Raw genomic sequence first — 15,319 nt, 5'->3', positions numbered from 1 at the left:
CTGGAAGGCCCCACCGTGCAGATGGCCCCCTTGGGGATCTGCTCCGCCCAGGGAGCCAGGAGGGCCTGACCCAGCACAGCCTGGCGCTGTGCCCTCGCCCTCGGGTTCCCGCACACTTTCTGCCTAAGTGACTGCCCTGTCCACGGGGCCTGTGGTTGGACATTACCGGGGGTCCACACGCATCCAGGTCCCCCTCTGCCTGCCAGGAGGGGCGTGGGCTGCCTGCCGTGCCATTGGGCCCTGGGGGATGTGACTCTCTGCAGGGCTTCCTCCATGGGTGCGGGTGCAGTCAGACCTTAGTGTTTCCAGGGTTAAGATTGAGGTTTCAGTGACTAGAGGCCAGCGCTCCCAGGAGGGAGAGGACCTGGGACTTGGTGTTGGAGGGAAGGCTGGAGTGAGACACACCTGGGCCTGGGGCTGTGTCTGCAGGCATGGCCACAGGTGACCCCACAGGGCTCCCTCTCTGGAGGATGGGCTCAGGGTTGCTGCCTTATCCACCCCCCACCCCCACCCCTCCGCTGCCCCCACTTGCCTGGAATGACCACCTGAGCACCTCACTTCCTGGGCTGAGCAGTAAGGCAATGTGGGTGGGGCCAGATGCCTGGACTAGAGATGGATGGGCTGTTGCCTCTGGTCTGAGAAATCTGTTCTAATGGACTCCTGGGCCAGCAGAGGTGGGGGACACTGAGCCAGCAGGGCTTTGTCCCAACAAAAGAGAGCCCTGCAGGCCAGGTCAGTGCCCATGGGGACCCAACGCCCTCCCCACGGTCTGAGGTGACAGGAGACACCCTCAGTGCTTGGAATGGAGATGCCATGCAGGTCCATGCCCTTCCAGGTGGAAGTCACACCTCAGTCACTGCCAGGCTCGCCCACCTGTGGTGTCCTGGGGTGGCAGTGAACGCCCAGGACTGGTGTGTGTGTGTGTGTGTGTGTGTGTGTGTGTGTGTGTGTAAACAACACAATTCATTCTCTTACCGGCTGGAGGCCAGAAGCCCTCAACCAAGTTGTTCGGGGGCCACACCTCCCCCAGGCTCCTGCCTCCTCCACTTCTGGTGGTGCTGGGACCCTTGGCTTATGGAGGAACCACTGGACCTCCACCCCGTCCCACCCCTCTCTGTCTCTCCACATCCTCCTCTCTTCCTACAAGGACACCCATCACTGGCTTTAGGGCCTCCCCTCCTCCACTCTGACCTCATCTGACCTAGTTCCTTCTGCATTTGTTTCTCAGTCAGGTCAGGTTTGAGGGACCCCACTGGTCCACCCTGACCTACCTCATCGGTGAGATTCCAGGCCACCAGGCTGTGTGCTCCTGAGAGGGGAGCACCCCTGAGGAGGCTAGGGGCAGGCACAGGAAAGCTTTAGGATCCCACGGCCCAGTACCCAGGGGCTCCCCCATCACCACAGGCCATGAGGGCCTCTGCACCTCTCAGCAAAGCAGCGAGCTCCACACCGCACAGGGCCCTCCAGCCCGGGACGCTGGCCACACGGAGGCTGCCGCTCAGCGCTCCCAGAGCCAGACAGGGCACCGCTGCAGGTCCGGGCTGCACTGGTGTCACAGGAGCCGCAGACACAATGGCGGTAAAGGTATTGGTGATGGGCCAGCCCCCGGGGGCATGACACTGCGGGCCGTGCAGCCGGCACTGAGGAATGTTCCTGAGATGGAGTTACAGCTGGTTTCTGGGTACATGGAGCTCCTGGTGTCTGGGGCCAGGGAGCAAACCGTGCCGCCACCTTGGTGGGGACAATGACACTGACCGCCAGGCAGAGGCAGGGCTGCTGTGTCACAATGGGGTGCAGGGACGGTAGGGCCTTGGGTGTCCCTTGATGCCCCCTTGTCCATGTGATGGCAGGTGGACACGTGCAGCCACCCGGCCTGAGACGTCCCTGTGCCCAGAGCTCAGCCCCTCAGGGATGGGGGTCTGGGTTCTGCTACCAGGTGAGCCCCAGAGTCCCAGTTGGGAGCAAAGGGTGGGGGTCTCGGTGGACAGTGAAGGCCCTGTCGGCCTCAGTTGGGAGGCCTGGCAGCTCCTCTGGCTGCCTTGCCCCATCAGGTCCCGCTTGGCTGTGCAGGAGGAGGCAGGGGCTGGCCTTGTGTCCTGTGGGGGCCGCTACTGGGTCTCCTGTGGGCTGGTCAGGGGGCATCAGCCTGCATTGTGCTCCAGCCTCGCCCTCTGCCCAGCTTTGCTCTGTCCACCTGCATCCCAGGTGCTTCTCCCTGTTTGTACCCATGAAAGCCCCTCTCGGTGCAGCTCTGAGAGCCCCCTGCAGAGGGCAGTGTGCATGGCGTCTGCTGGGGGCAGTGAGGGTGGCCTCAGGCCCAGTGCCAGGCAGAAGGCATGCTCTAGTCAGATGGCGGCTCCACGCTGCCTCACAGGGCTCAGCGGATCCAGGGGCTGCCCCGTGGCTCGAGGGCCCAGCAGCAGCTCTGGGTCTCTGCCTGCCTGGGCCCGCCTGCCTGGGCCCCGCTCCGGGGCTTCTGCCAGCAAACCTGCACCTCTTGGCACGCTCTCCCTGCTCATGCCACGGCCTGGCTGGGTTTGTGGCTGAGATCCCTGCAGCTAGAGGGGCTGCTGCCCAGTGACAGCCAGGGGGCAGGTCCGGGGGAGGCAGCCCCAGGGGCCAGCAGCAGCTCCTCGATGCCTGCTGACTGACTCCCTGACCTGGGGTGGGCCTGAGAAAGGAGGAGCTCTCTCTGCCCATGGCCCAGGCAGGGGGCCCCCTGCCTTCCCCTTCCTGTGCCAGGGGATGAAGTGGTGCAGAGAGGGTCCCAAGGAGAGTCCCTCAAGGTGAGGAAGCCCCAGCCCAGACCCTGGCTTCTCCATCTCCCCACGGGGACCCCAGACCCTGGTGGCCTCAGCCAGGCCCCTGCCATCCTCGCAGATGCTGTGGCTGCTGCTCCTGAGCCTCCCAGGCCTGGGGTTCTCCGTGCCCTTGTTCCCAGGTGAGTCCTCATGCGCTGTCCCCATCTTCTGCTCAGGCTGCCCAGGCCCCTCAGCACCAACTCAGGGTGGGACTCCTTGGTTTGTCCTGGGGGAGACTGAGAGCGAGGGGCCCTGCTGGGGTCTATGATGGTGTCCCCTTTGTTCCCAGAACCCGGCTCAGGGAGGCAGCGGGGTGGCACCGTGGGGGCGCACAATGCCCCCGCTGGGAGATGGCCTTGGCTGGTCAGCGTCCGACGGTACAATAAGGAGCTGGAGCTGTGGCAGCACCTGTGTGGGGGCTCCCTCATCCACCACCAGTGGGTGCTGACCGCAGCCCACTGCACCCAGCGGTGAGCCACGCAGCCCGAGGCCCCCTGGCAGGGGTGGGGAGGGAAACACACGGAGGGGTGATGGAGGTGGGCTGTGGGCAGGGCCCTGGGTCTGGGGAGAGCCGCTGTCAGTGAGCCCCACCCCTGCTGCTGTGCCCACACTGGCCCTGCCCCGGAGGCTCCTCTGAGAGGCTCCTGGTCCCTCCCCCAGGGAGGACGTGGAGGCTTATGGCCTCAGGGTTCAAGTTGGGCAGCTGAGACTCTATGACCGTGACACACTGACCAATGTGACTAAGATCGTCCGCCACCCCAAGTTCAACCAGAGCCTGTCTGCAGAGGGGGGCGCGGACGTCGCCCTGCTGAAACTGGAGGCCCCTGTGGCACTCTCGGAGCACCTCAGCCTGGTCCCCCTCCCACCTGCCTGGCTGAAGGTCCCTGAGAGGAAGATGTGCTGGGTGAGCGGCTGGGGTGACAGCAGCCTCGGAGGTGAGGCTCAGGGGGACCTGCTGGGAGTGCGGAGGGAGACACAGGGCAGCCGCTGGAGGTGTGGCTGTGGCTTTGCGGAAAATACTTTGTTCTCAGCAATTTGGGGGAACCTCCACCTTTTTATTGTGGCACAATGTGCATCACAATGTACCTGACATGGGCACGTGACAGTTCCGTGGAATTCAGTGCAGTCAGCATGTTGTGCAGCCCTCACCACCACCCCTTCCAGAACTTCTCGTCCTCGCAAGCGCAGCTTGGTCTCCAGGAAACGGTAACTCCCCTTCCCCAGGCTCTGGCCACCACGGAGCTGCTTTCTACTTCTGTGCATTCACCTGTTCTGGACGCTTCATAGAATGTGAATCGTGCAACGTGTGGCTTTCGCGTGTTTGTCTTCTTTCCAATAGCATGTCGCCTTCCAGGCCCAGCTCTGCTGTAACCTGTGTGAGAACTGCATTTCTCTTTGTGGCCCAGTAACATCCACTGGGTGGGGGGAGCGTTTTGTCGTACTTTCCTGCATGAGGGACTGGTGCCGCCTTCTGGCTGTTGTCAGTCATGCTGCTGTGAACCTGTGTGTTCAAGCACCGCCAGAGCACCTGTTCTCAAGTCGTTTAAAACATTTTCCAGTTGCAGTTTATATTCAGAATTATTTTGTATTAGTTTCAGGTGTGCGCACAGTGGTTAGACAATCATATACTTTACAAATGTCCCCCCACCCCTCATAGTTCCATACCTACCTGGCAGCATACATGGCTATGACAATATTATTGACTACATTCCCTAATCTGTACTTCATAATCCCTGTGACTGTTTTGTAGCTACCAATTTGTATTTTTTAATCCCCTCCCCTTTTTCACTCAGCCCCCTAAACGCACCCCCCCCCCGCCCGCCCTGCTCTGGCAACCATCAGTCTGTCCCTGTATCTATGAGCCTGTTTCTCTTTTGTTTGTTTATTTTATTCTTTAGATTCCACATAGAGGTGAAATCATATGGCATTTGTCTTTCTCTGACTGACTTATTTCACTTAGCATGATTGTAAGATTTCTTTTTTTATGGTCCAGTATTTATTTCATTGTACAAACAGCGTGGGACAAAAGTAGGTTTATAGTTGTTCATATGAAAAATAGTGCAATAATTAATAAATAATAATGCAAGAATAAACTCTGTATTTCGCCTACTCATAACCGTAAGCCTACTTTTGCTTTATGTTGTCCCAGAGCAGTGGTTGCCAACCTTTCGGACCTCACAGACCAGCAGTGGTCCGCGGACCTCTGGTTGGCGACTGCTGTCCCAAAGGTCCCTTAAACTATCCTCATTTTAAATATATTTTTATTGATTTTTTACAGAGAGGAAGGGAGAGGGACAGAGAGCTAGCAACATCAATGAGAGAGGAACATCGACCAGCTGCCTTCTGCACATCCCCCACTGGGTATGTGCCCGCAACCAATGTACATGCCCTTGACCAGAATCGAACCTGGGACCTTTCAGTCCGCAGACCAACGCTCTATCCACTGAGCCAAACCAGTTTCGGCAAACTATCCTCATTTTAAAAATTCTTTTTTTTTTTTTCTCTCTGATTAGGTATTTTTCAATCAGCTTGTCATTTAAATTGCTGATTCCATTTTGTGCTTTATCTCATCTGCTATTATTCCTTCTAGTGTAATCATTTCAGATCTCGTATCTTTTATTTCTGACCATGTTTTCTCTTATGGTTTCTATGCCCTTTTTAATGCTTACTGTCCCTTTGTTGCAGTCCTCACTGAGTTCATCAACCCTTCCCCTACGTTCCTTGAGCACCCTTAGAACCATTGTTTTGAACTCTGAATCAGGTACATTGCTTGTCTCCATTTCACTTAGTTCTTTTCCTGGGGATTTCTCCTGTCCTTTCATTTGGGGCATGCTTCTTTTTCCCCCCATTTTGGCCGCCTCTCTGTATGTGTTTCTCTGTGTTAGGTAGATCTGCTATGTCCCCCAGTCTTGGTAGGGTGGCTTTTTGGGGTACTCGTCCTGTGGAGCTCAGTGGTGCAGTCTCCCTGATTCCCTAAGCTGGGTGCCCCAGGAATGTCCCTGGTGTGGGCTGTGTGAACCCTGCTGTTGTAGTTGAGTCTTGATTGTTGTTGGCCTGTTGTAGGTAGGGTTGACCCTCAAGCTGACTGGCTGTGAGTAATGACCCTGATCACACTGTATGAGCTGCTGTGAGTAGGCTGACCCCATGAAGCAGAATGTGCCGCAGCAGGGTCGGGAGCCTGCGGAGATCTCCCTTTGAGTGTGCCCTTGTGGAGCTAATTGGGTTGTACTCTGATGTGGGCTGGTTCTGGGGCCTCTGGGGGGCACTCTGGTGCAGGTCAATGTCAGACCCTGCCTGCGACCAATCCTGGGCTACCTGTTAGAAGCTACAAAGTGCTCCACAGTTGGTGGCTCCCTCTGCTAGGCCTGGGTGTACATGGGAGGGGCCAAGCTGCATACTGAGGCTGATTCCCAGCAATACCAGACCTGCGTCAGGACACAAAAGGCCCAGAGCACCCCAATGTCTGCCTCTGCCTGCCAGTTGCCATTGGCTGTGCCACTGAAAGAGCCTCCAGCTAAGCTGGTGCCCCAGGAATGTCCCTTGTGTGGGTGAGGTGAGCCCCGCTATTGTAGTTGATTTGCATGAGGTAGTTTCTCAATGAGTCATTGGGTTGGAGCGAGTGGTGTTCATAGGGTTGATATAGTTCAAAGTCAGCACCAGTGATGGGTCTGACACCACTCAACAGAAGCCTCAGGGCACACCAAGGCCATTCACCACCCACCACCCACCACTCACCACCCATGACCCACCATCTACCACCTACCACCCACCACCCACCACTCACCACCCACTACCCACAACCCACCACCCAACTTCCACCACCTACCACCCACCACTCACCTCCCATCACCCGCAACCCACCACCCACCACCCACCACTCACCACCACCTGGGGTCTTCACATCTTTGCAGTGGGGTAGCGTCTCAGGGAGTCGTCAGGATGAGGACAGTAGAGTTCATCAGGCTCAGCACATTAGGATTTGGCAGTGAGGAGGGAGGGCTCTGCACAGTGGAGCTAGTCCTGGTGCCTGGGGAAAATGGCCCTCGCCTCAGAGACACACAACTCAGTCTCCACCTGTGTGTCTCCAACAGCCCTGGAGTCTGCTCAGACCGCCTGGAGATGCTTTTGAGAAAGAGTGTATGGGCCCAGGCTGGATGCAGCTAGCAGACTCCCCTGCAGGGCAGGAGCTTGGTAGGGCGGGATCACTGGGAGCTTGGAGTGGGGGAGAGGGTCAAGTGCATTTTCCCAGGCTGATGCCCTATGGAGGGTAGTGTTCAACTGAGGAGAGATGGCATCTGTGGGCAGTGTGGGAGAGGGACTCAGTCCTGAATAATGGAGGCTGCCCCTCCAGGCCTCTCTCCAAAGCCATACAACTCAATCTCTCCCTGTGTGACTGCCATCCACTCTGAGCCACTTTCGCTCTGCTGGAGCCCAGGTTGATTACCTGCAAATGAGATGTTTGTGCACTGGCCCTTTAAAAGGGCATCTGGGTTCCTAGCAGTCTCCTGTCTCACTCTGGCAAGTGCAGTCCCCACTGATGTTCACAGCCAGATGTTGTGTAGCTCCTCTTCCAGGCACTGGTGTTCCAGGCTGCGCAGCTCAGGAGGGAGTGGAGACCCCTCCCTTCTCAGAGGGGACCTTTGCAACTGCGGTGTCTCTCCTAAATCTCAATTCCTGCCCTTTCTGTGTCTCCACCCGCCCTACCCGTCTCCATGTGGCTTCTTCTATGTGTCCTTAATGATAACTTTTCAGCCAGTCTTCAGTTGGTTATTCAGATTGATTGTCTATAATGTAGCTGTAATTCTGATTTGGTCCTGGGAGGAGGTGAGTATAACTTCCACCTACTCTGTCACCATCTTGGATCCCTGTTTTCAATTCTTTGGGAATAGACTAGGAGTAGAATTTCTGGGTCATGTGCGAATTCTACATTTGGTTATTAGAGGGGGGATTTCCTTTTGAGCCTAAATATGTGCAAAGCTGGGGTTTCATGATCAGATTCATGGACACTGAGGACACAGGTGTTTACTCTGACAGGCTGACAGGCCCTCCCGAGGTTCTCCCTGGGTCCTCCCCACACTCCGTGGGGGTGTTTGGAACTGATTGTCCTCTTGAGTCAGTCTGGGAGCGAGAGGCAGGGCCTGTGGTGATCTCACAGTGCCCAGGTCCCTAAATCAGAATGAAAACCCAACCCCTCAGCGCAGAAGTATTTCTTTCCTTCTTGTTATGATGCATTTCTCTGGGATGAGTCCTTGATTCATTCCTTTTGAAGGAGAAAAATCCTGGGATAACACTCTCTCCTCAGTGCCTACCCTCAGGCATGTGGAGACCAGACTTTGGATGATGAAGTGCTGCGTCCAGAACTGAATGGGCTTAGTGGCCGATGGGAGGCTAAGTCCCAGGGCCAGGTGTAGCTCCTTCTAGACCCCAGGGTCAGGGCCCACAGAGGGACTCCCTGTGCTTTTCGCTGAAGGCCAGGGTGGCCCAGAGGAGGGGAAGGAGTACCTGGTCATTGGGAAGAAGCAGAAGCCTGGACCAGCCCTAGTTCTCAGCCAGCCCCTCCCCACAGCTCTGCTGCCCTGGCCCTACCAGCTGCAGGAGGTGATGGTTCCCATTGTGGGGAACAGGGTCTGTAACCAGTGCTACCAGAACTCTTCCAACAACACTGGCCAGATCATCAAGGAGGACATGCTGTGTGCTGGGAGTGAGGGCCAGGACTCCTGCCAGGTGAGACCCCACCTGTCCCTGTCCTCTGTCCTCCTTCCCCTCCTAGCCCGGTGGAATTGGGACTCAGAAGCTCCATGCAGGGGCCCGTGTGGAGATGTTCACTGAGTCCTGCCTCTCCCCACAGGGTGACTCTGGGGGTCCTCTGGTGTGCAGCTGGAAATGCACCTGGGTCCAGGTAGGGATTGTGAGCTGGGGATACATCTGTGGTCATTGCGACTTCCCTGGGGTGTATGCCCGGGTGACGAGCTACATTTCTTGGATCCGGAAGTATGTTCCTCCGCCCCCTGGATCCTAGAAGAGGCCAGGCAGGGTTCCCATGATGGGGGACCCTCCATCTTCCTTGTTGACACCCCTGCTGCTTTCCCAATTCCAGCCTCTTCCTCCCAACCTCCTCACCCTTCGTCTCACCCTCCTGCCCTCTGGGTCCCCCACCTTTCCTGACTTTAGGGTGGCAGACACAGGAAGATGCTCCAAAGGCTGGTGCCTCTCACAGGAGGGTGGTCCAGGATAAGGGGTCTGTGCCCATGGCCTCCTGCTCACCCTCTGATTCCTAAACTTGGAAAAGCCAGCTCCAAACCGTGGCTTGAGATGGTGGCATGGACTCCTCATGGTGTTGACTGAGGGCACAGTGGGGGCCTCCCTGAGAGGTCCCCGGGTCCCTGGTCTCCGTGTCTGGGTGTGAGGAGGTTTTCCAGGGTACAGTTCCATGTGATGGCATTTCTGGGAGCTCATGCGGGTTATGCTTGTCCCAGTGTCCCTGCCTCCATCCCTCCACTTTCCTTGTCCTTACTTCCTCCCCTCCCTCCTTTTTCTGCTTTTTTATTTTCTCTTTCTGCTCTTCTATGTTCTCTCTCTCTTATTTCCTACTTGTTTCTTCTTATTTGTCTTCCCTCCTCCCCTCCTTCACCCCCTCCCTCTCTTAATTATCCTTGATCAAATGTGCACAGCATGGACAAGGTCTCAGGGGAAGGAGTTCACTGAGTGGGTTCCTGGGCTCCTGGAACCCACAGGGAGGTGAGGACAGACATAAACACAGCACTGCAGTGAGTGTGGGACATGGTGTGGAGGTGAGTGCTGAAGACAGAGCTAGAGGGATACAGGGCGTGACCAGCCAGCCTGGTCGAGCTGGGAGGGTTTGATGGGGCTGAGCTGCCAGGCTCAGCTCATGAAGCATGAGCAAAGGTGGGCATGGGGGGAAGGGACTCCGGGAAGAGGGACAGAGGTGGTGGGGACAGAGGTGGTAGGGACAGAGAGGCGTGAGTTTGGAAGGGGTTTGAGGGGCGGAGGGCCATTCAATGTGTGCTTGAATGTTGGCTTGTTTGGTTTTCAACATCAGCATATCAGAAACAGAGGAATCTAAAAAATATCCCTTAAAATATGAAAGAACATCTTTGTAGATGGTTTGAAAGCCTCCAACTTCAGAGGCTTGTTAGAGATTCAGAACCCCTTATTAAGAACTTAAAAAAACTGTTTGGAAAAACTAAAACGTGGTATTGGTACAAAAATATCTGAGAATTTTCTAGAATCAAGGAAAAAATGGTGAACCTTCAATGGAAAGTGCCCTGTGAAAATTCAGCAGAATAAATACAAATAAATTCTCACCTAAACCCATTTCAGTAAAACTGCAAAATGTCAACATTAAAAGCCAGAAGAGACAAGTGAGAGTTTAACCTGAAAAGAAATGACCATCAGACTCAGGGGATTTCTGATGAGCAACAGGAGGTGGAAGGAGAACCTGGAGCAATTCCTTTGAAGTGGTGAGGAAAAATCACCATCAACATAAAATTTTATTCCCAGATAAACTGTCACACAATATTGAGGAAAAAGTAGTGATATTACAAAACAGAAGACAGGAAGAGTGTCTTATCACCTGCAGGCACTCATGAAAAGAACTATTTAAGGATTTATTCCAGGAAGAAGAAATAGTAATTCAGAGGAATGGTGTGGGACAAAGGGAACAAAGCATTAATGGAAAGAAAAACACTGCATGCCATTCTCAAAAGACACACCTGAGTGGCCATAGGCATTGACTGGAATACTGAGGGAAATAAAAGGACATACAGTTTCACACTCATCAGATTGGGGAAAATAAAATAGTGCAATAAAACCACATGTTTGCAAAGATGTTGAGAAATCTGCAACTCATATGTGCAATCTAAAAAAAAACAAAACAAAAGAAATGAACTAAGAAAACAGAAATAGACCCATAGATATAGAGAACAAGTGGGTGGTAGCCCAAGGGGAGAGGGAAGAGGGGAGAGGGATGGGATAAAATTAAAGAGGAGGAAAAACAAAGCTGTCATGATCTCTATATTTATGACATGGTGTATTTCTGCAAATAATTTTAAGAAAGAAGAGAGGGGCCCTGGCTGGTTTGGCTCAGTGGTTGGAGTGTCAGACTATAGAGGGAAGAGGCCTGGGTTTGATTCCCAGTCAAGAGTATGTGCTTGGTTGCAGGTTTGATCTCCAGCCCCGTGTTGGGGTGCCTGCAGGAGGCAACCAATTGATATGTCTCTCACATTGGTGCTTTTCTCTCTCTTTTCTCCCCCCTTCCCTTCCACTCTCTCTAAAAGTCAATGGAAAAAAATACCCTGGGGTGAGGATTAATAAAATAAGATAAGAAGAGGGAACGCTGAGATAACATGTATGTGGGCATTCAGGCCAGCAGCTGTGTGTGGGAGGGAGGGTGGGCAGTGCTCTGCACTCCTCCTCTGAGCAGGGGTCCTTCTGGCCTCAGGCCACCATTGGGGGTCCCAGGGAGCTGGGTCTGAGTGAGAGGAATAGATACACAGAGTGAGGGCGGGGCTGGGTGGGCATCAGGGACAGGATCAAAGCTGGATGAGGATGTCCGAGCCCTAATAGGGGAAGGCTGAGGGCATGTGGGCAAATGGCACAGCTTCTGTTACCTAACAGCCCCATTTTGCAACACCGCAGTGGAACCTGGACAGCGAGGGCGGGTGGGGGTGCTGTGGGGGAGCAGTGTGCCAGCGTCCATGGGTCCTCACGTGTCACAATGGAGGTCTTGGGGCCCGGGGCAGGGATGGCTCGTGGAGGCCCTCATTCATGTCACTGGCTGTCCCATTCGGGCCCCACCAAACCTCAGGACAACTGTGACCACACTGACAATGACACTGAATCTCACTCACTCTGCCCTACCGCTCAGAGGGACACAGGCCACAGCGCAGGTCTGTGTCCACAGGACGGCTTTGCTCCTCACCGAGGGCAGCGCCTGTGACCGGCTTCCAGGCAGCACCCCTCTCCTCAGTGCCCCCCGGGCTCTGAGCAAGGCCCCCGAGTTCTGTGTGCTGCTCCCTGGCACCTCTCCTGCTGGCTGTCCTCCCACAGTCAGGCCTCTGTCCTAGACATGGGGGTGCCAGCCTGTGACACCCAGGCTGTCGGGGTCCCCCTCCACCATCCCCTCCTTCCTCCTGCTGGCTCTCCACTCTCCACTCTCCCTCCTCCCGGAGGCCCAGGCACCCGGGTACCCACCTGTAGACAGCGCCTGAGAAGGCACATGGGCATTTCTTTAAATTGTTGTCAGCTGAGTCTGAGGCGACTGGCAGAGCCGCATCTCGAAAAGATTTCCCCATGAAGGTGGAGACATGTAATCAGCTTGGCCTTCATATCAGCCCAGGTGTCGGGAGGGTAGGATCTAGATATGTAAATCCAGTCAAACACTAGGAATGCTAGGGCCTACTTAAGAATGCAAATAAGCTCCTTTGATCCTAAGTTTTTGGTGTTACTTCCTGGTATTGGGGGTATAAATAAATGTGCTGCATGGCTCAGGGTCATCGCTGCCTCTCCATCAGAGAGAATGGCTTCCCACCTAGCTCCCAGCCTGCTTCTATTTCTGTGTCTTTCTCTCTTTCTTTTACTTCTTAATCCCCAGTTCCTCCACTCAACAACCGGACCCGTTCCCACCGGATTCCTACCCATTAGAACACCCCCACACCCACCGTGTTCTAATGGGTAGGAATCCTGACTGGCATCACCGGGGCTCCCTATGTTTTGCCTGCTGGGCTCCTACTAAATAGACCCCGCAGCTGGAGGTTCCCGCTGCCTCTCTGTGGGACATTCCCAGCGTCTTGGTTGGTGGTTGGATTGCGTTCCCCTGAGGTGATCAGTTTTGCCAGAAGAGGCGCCAGGTGCAGTGGCCTGGCTGCTCCCCTGGCTCCAGGGCCGCTGGGAGAGAAGGCTGGAAGCCCAGGGCCCCGCAGGCAGACTGCCACCCATGACTGAGTTCTCAGCCCCAGGCTGAGGCTCCCTGCACCCGGAGCCTCCTAGGGCCTCCCTCCACGTGTGCCCATGCATCATCTTCTGCATGTGTGTGGGCATATGTGTGCAGGAAGCCGCCCATTGTCTTCACTAGCAGAGAGATGTGGACAAGGAGCCAGGAAGGCTGGTGACCCTTGAGCTCTGGCAAAGGTCAAGGCTGTACACCCACTGTTTAGTCGAGACAATGGTAGCTGAAGCAACTTCCCCACCAGACAGTCATGTAAATCCTTACTGAGAAGATAGTCTGCCTGTTACTGGAAATTGCCTGCCTAAGGGCTATAGGTGTGTCCCAAACTGAATAAAAGGATGGCGAGCCCAGAGCCCAAGCAGAGTCTTTCCTCTTGAGCTGGGCTCCAGCCTGGTCCCCCAATATTTCCAAATTATTGTGTTTTTTTCCAGGTGTTTCTGAAAACAAGTTTTATTTAAATAAGTGTTTTAATATATAACATAACATTAAAACTAAAGGAGGGAAAGAAAACCCCAAAAATCTTTTTTCTTTTACTTCACATGGCATCGGGCAGCTGCTGCTATTAAGTTGCAAGCTCTACAGCTAGCTACATGACTGACACTTCAGTTTGAAATTTGTTCCCTTGTCAAAAGTTTAACTCGGATAGAAGATTGGCCTCAAATTATGGTGTTTGGACAACAATGAGCTAGGATATGTCGGGTCCAAAAGACCTTGGTGGCAAGCCCGAAGCCCTTACACCTCCCTGGAGGGTCGGTGGCCGGCTGCTCTAAGCTCCATCCACCTGGTCAGGGGGAGATCTTTGGCTAAGGAAGGCTCCCTCTAGTGGTACACATGGCGCTGCTGCCTGACCCCTCTCCTCTCAGCTTCACTGAAGGCTGTTCAGGCTGTGACATTCTCTGAGGGCAGGGATCTCTGGTGAGGAGCTTTGGCCAGACAAGGGCTTGGCTGAAACCTCACGGTATTGCTGTTTCAGGCTGGACACTGCCAGGCGCCCACTGCTTGACCTCTGTTTAAAGGAGGGACTTCAACACTAGACAGCATGGCTCTTTTCAGTTTACTGCGTGAAGGAGTCACACTAGTCCAAGGTAAAAGCAGACCCCAAGTGGTTACATTATACAAGCTGTGAGGTTTTTAAACTTGTGACAAGGGACAGAAGGGAAATTCCACTCAATGCAAAGAAATCCCCACTTAAGCTTCAGTGAGCCCAAAGCCCTTAAAACCCATGCACCTTCGGCTGGTCGTCGTTAGCCAGTCCGATCTCGACGAGGAACTGGCATATGTTCTTGCGCTGGTCACCCTGCAGCTGAACTACTTCTCCCCATTCTGGATGCTCAATGACAGTACCATTGCCGGCAAATTTCTTCTTAAAGCCTTCACTAGTTTCCTTTTATCGTAATCATCAGCGATCCCTGGGACGGTAGTAAGGGTCTTCCTGCCGTTTCTCTGTTGGATTCTTATGTGGACAGAATCCTCAGTGCCAGTGGGAAGCACATCATCACCCTTACTTGCATCAGCAAAGGGGTCTAAAGAGTGGAGGTTCTGGATAGCGGACATACGATACGATTCCTTTTCCACGGAGGAAACGGCCAGCGGAAGGCTGCAGCGGGAGAAGGCGGGCAGGGGAGACAGAGCATCGGGAAGCGAGGGGGGCTCAAGAGGGAGGTTGCTGAGTCCTCGGCGTCGGCTCAGTCACTGGGGCCCAAATTATTGTTTCTCGTCTCATCTCTTTTGCGTGCGGCCCCTCTTCCAGAGCCTCTTTTACCCATGGAATTGCCTTTGCTTCTTTGTCAAAGGTCAGTTGACTATTTGTATGTGTCCATTTCTGGGCTCTCCATTCTAGTCTATTGATTTATGTGTCTCTTCTTTCACCAATATTATTATAGCTCTGTAGTAAGTCTTGAAGTTAGCCCTCCAATTTTGTTCTTTTTCTTCAATATCAAGTTGGCTTTGCCCAAGCCAGGTGGTTCAATTGGTTGGAGCACTGTCCCGTACACAAAAAGGTGGCAGGTTTGATTCCAGATCAGGGCACATACCCACGTTTTGGGTTTGATCCCAGTCGGGGCCCGCATGGGAGACAACCGATTAATGTTTCTCTCTCACATCAATGTTTCTCTCTCTCCCTTGTTCCTTCTCTCTAAAAAATAAAATCAACAAAAACATATCTCGAATGAGGATTAAAAATTATATATCATATTGACTTTTCTGTGTCCTTTGCCCTTCTACATAAACTTTAGAATCAGCTTGTTGATATCCACCAAATAACTTTCTAGGGTTTTGATTGGGGTCGTATTGAATCTCTGATCAAGTTGGGAAGATACGACATCTTAATAATATTGTCTTTCTATTTATGAACATGGGTATCTCTCCATTCATTCAGATCTTTGATTCTTTCATCAGAGTTATATAGGTAGATCTTGTACATATTATGTTAAATTATTCTTAAGTACTTAATTTTGGGGATGCTAAAGTGAAGGGCGTTGCTTTTAATTTCAAATTTCAATTCTCCATTATTGGTATATAGCAGTGTATAACAATCTATACCAGTGATGGG

The 15,319-nt window shown here is 53.7% G+C and overlaps 1 protein-coding gene and 1 pseudogene across 1 annotated transcript; one reads left to right on the top strand and one right to left on the bottom strand.

The window, feature by feature from the left end:
• The first annotated feature begins 2,880 nt into the window (after positions 1-2,880).
• LOC114229819 (mastin-like) lies at positions 2,881-9,113 on the top strand. Its single transcript, XM_054714579.1, has 5 exons — positions 2,881-2,941; positions 3,091-3,271; positions 3,462-3,736; positions 8,368-8,525; positions 8,650-9,113. Exons 1-5 carry the CDS (start codon positions 2,881-2,883, stop codon positions 8,818-8,820), a joined length of 846 nt encoding a protein of 281 aa, XP_054570554.1. The 3' UTR covers positions 8,821-9,113.
• A 4,413-nt stretch (positions 9,114-13,526) lies between these two features.
• Positions 13,527-14,356, bottom strand: LOC129148688 (eukaryotic translation initiation factor 1-like; annotated as a pseudogene).
• Between the last annotated feature and the right edge of the window lie 963 nt (positions 14,357-15,319).

The sequence above is a fragment of the Eptesicus fuscus genome, chromosome 4, assembly GCF_027574615.1.
Source record: "Eptesicus fuscus isolate TK198812 chromosome 4, DD_ASM_mEF_20220401, whole genome shotgun sequence".
Lineage (NCBI taxonomy): Eukaryota > Metazoa > Chordata > Mammalia > Chiroptera > Vespertilionidae > Eptesicus > Eptesicus fuscus.
The sequence above is the reverse complement of the archived record's forward strand: the minus strand, read 5'-3'. Positions and strand labels throughout refer to the sequence as shown.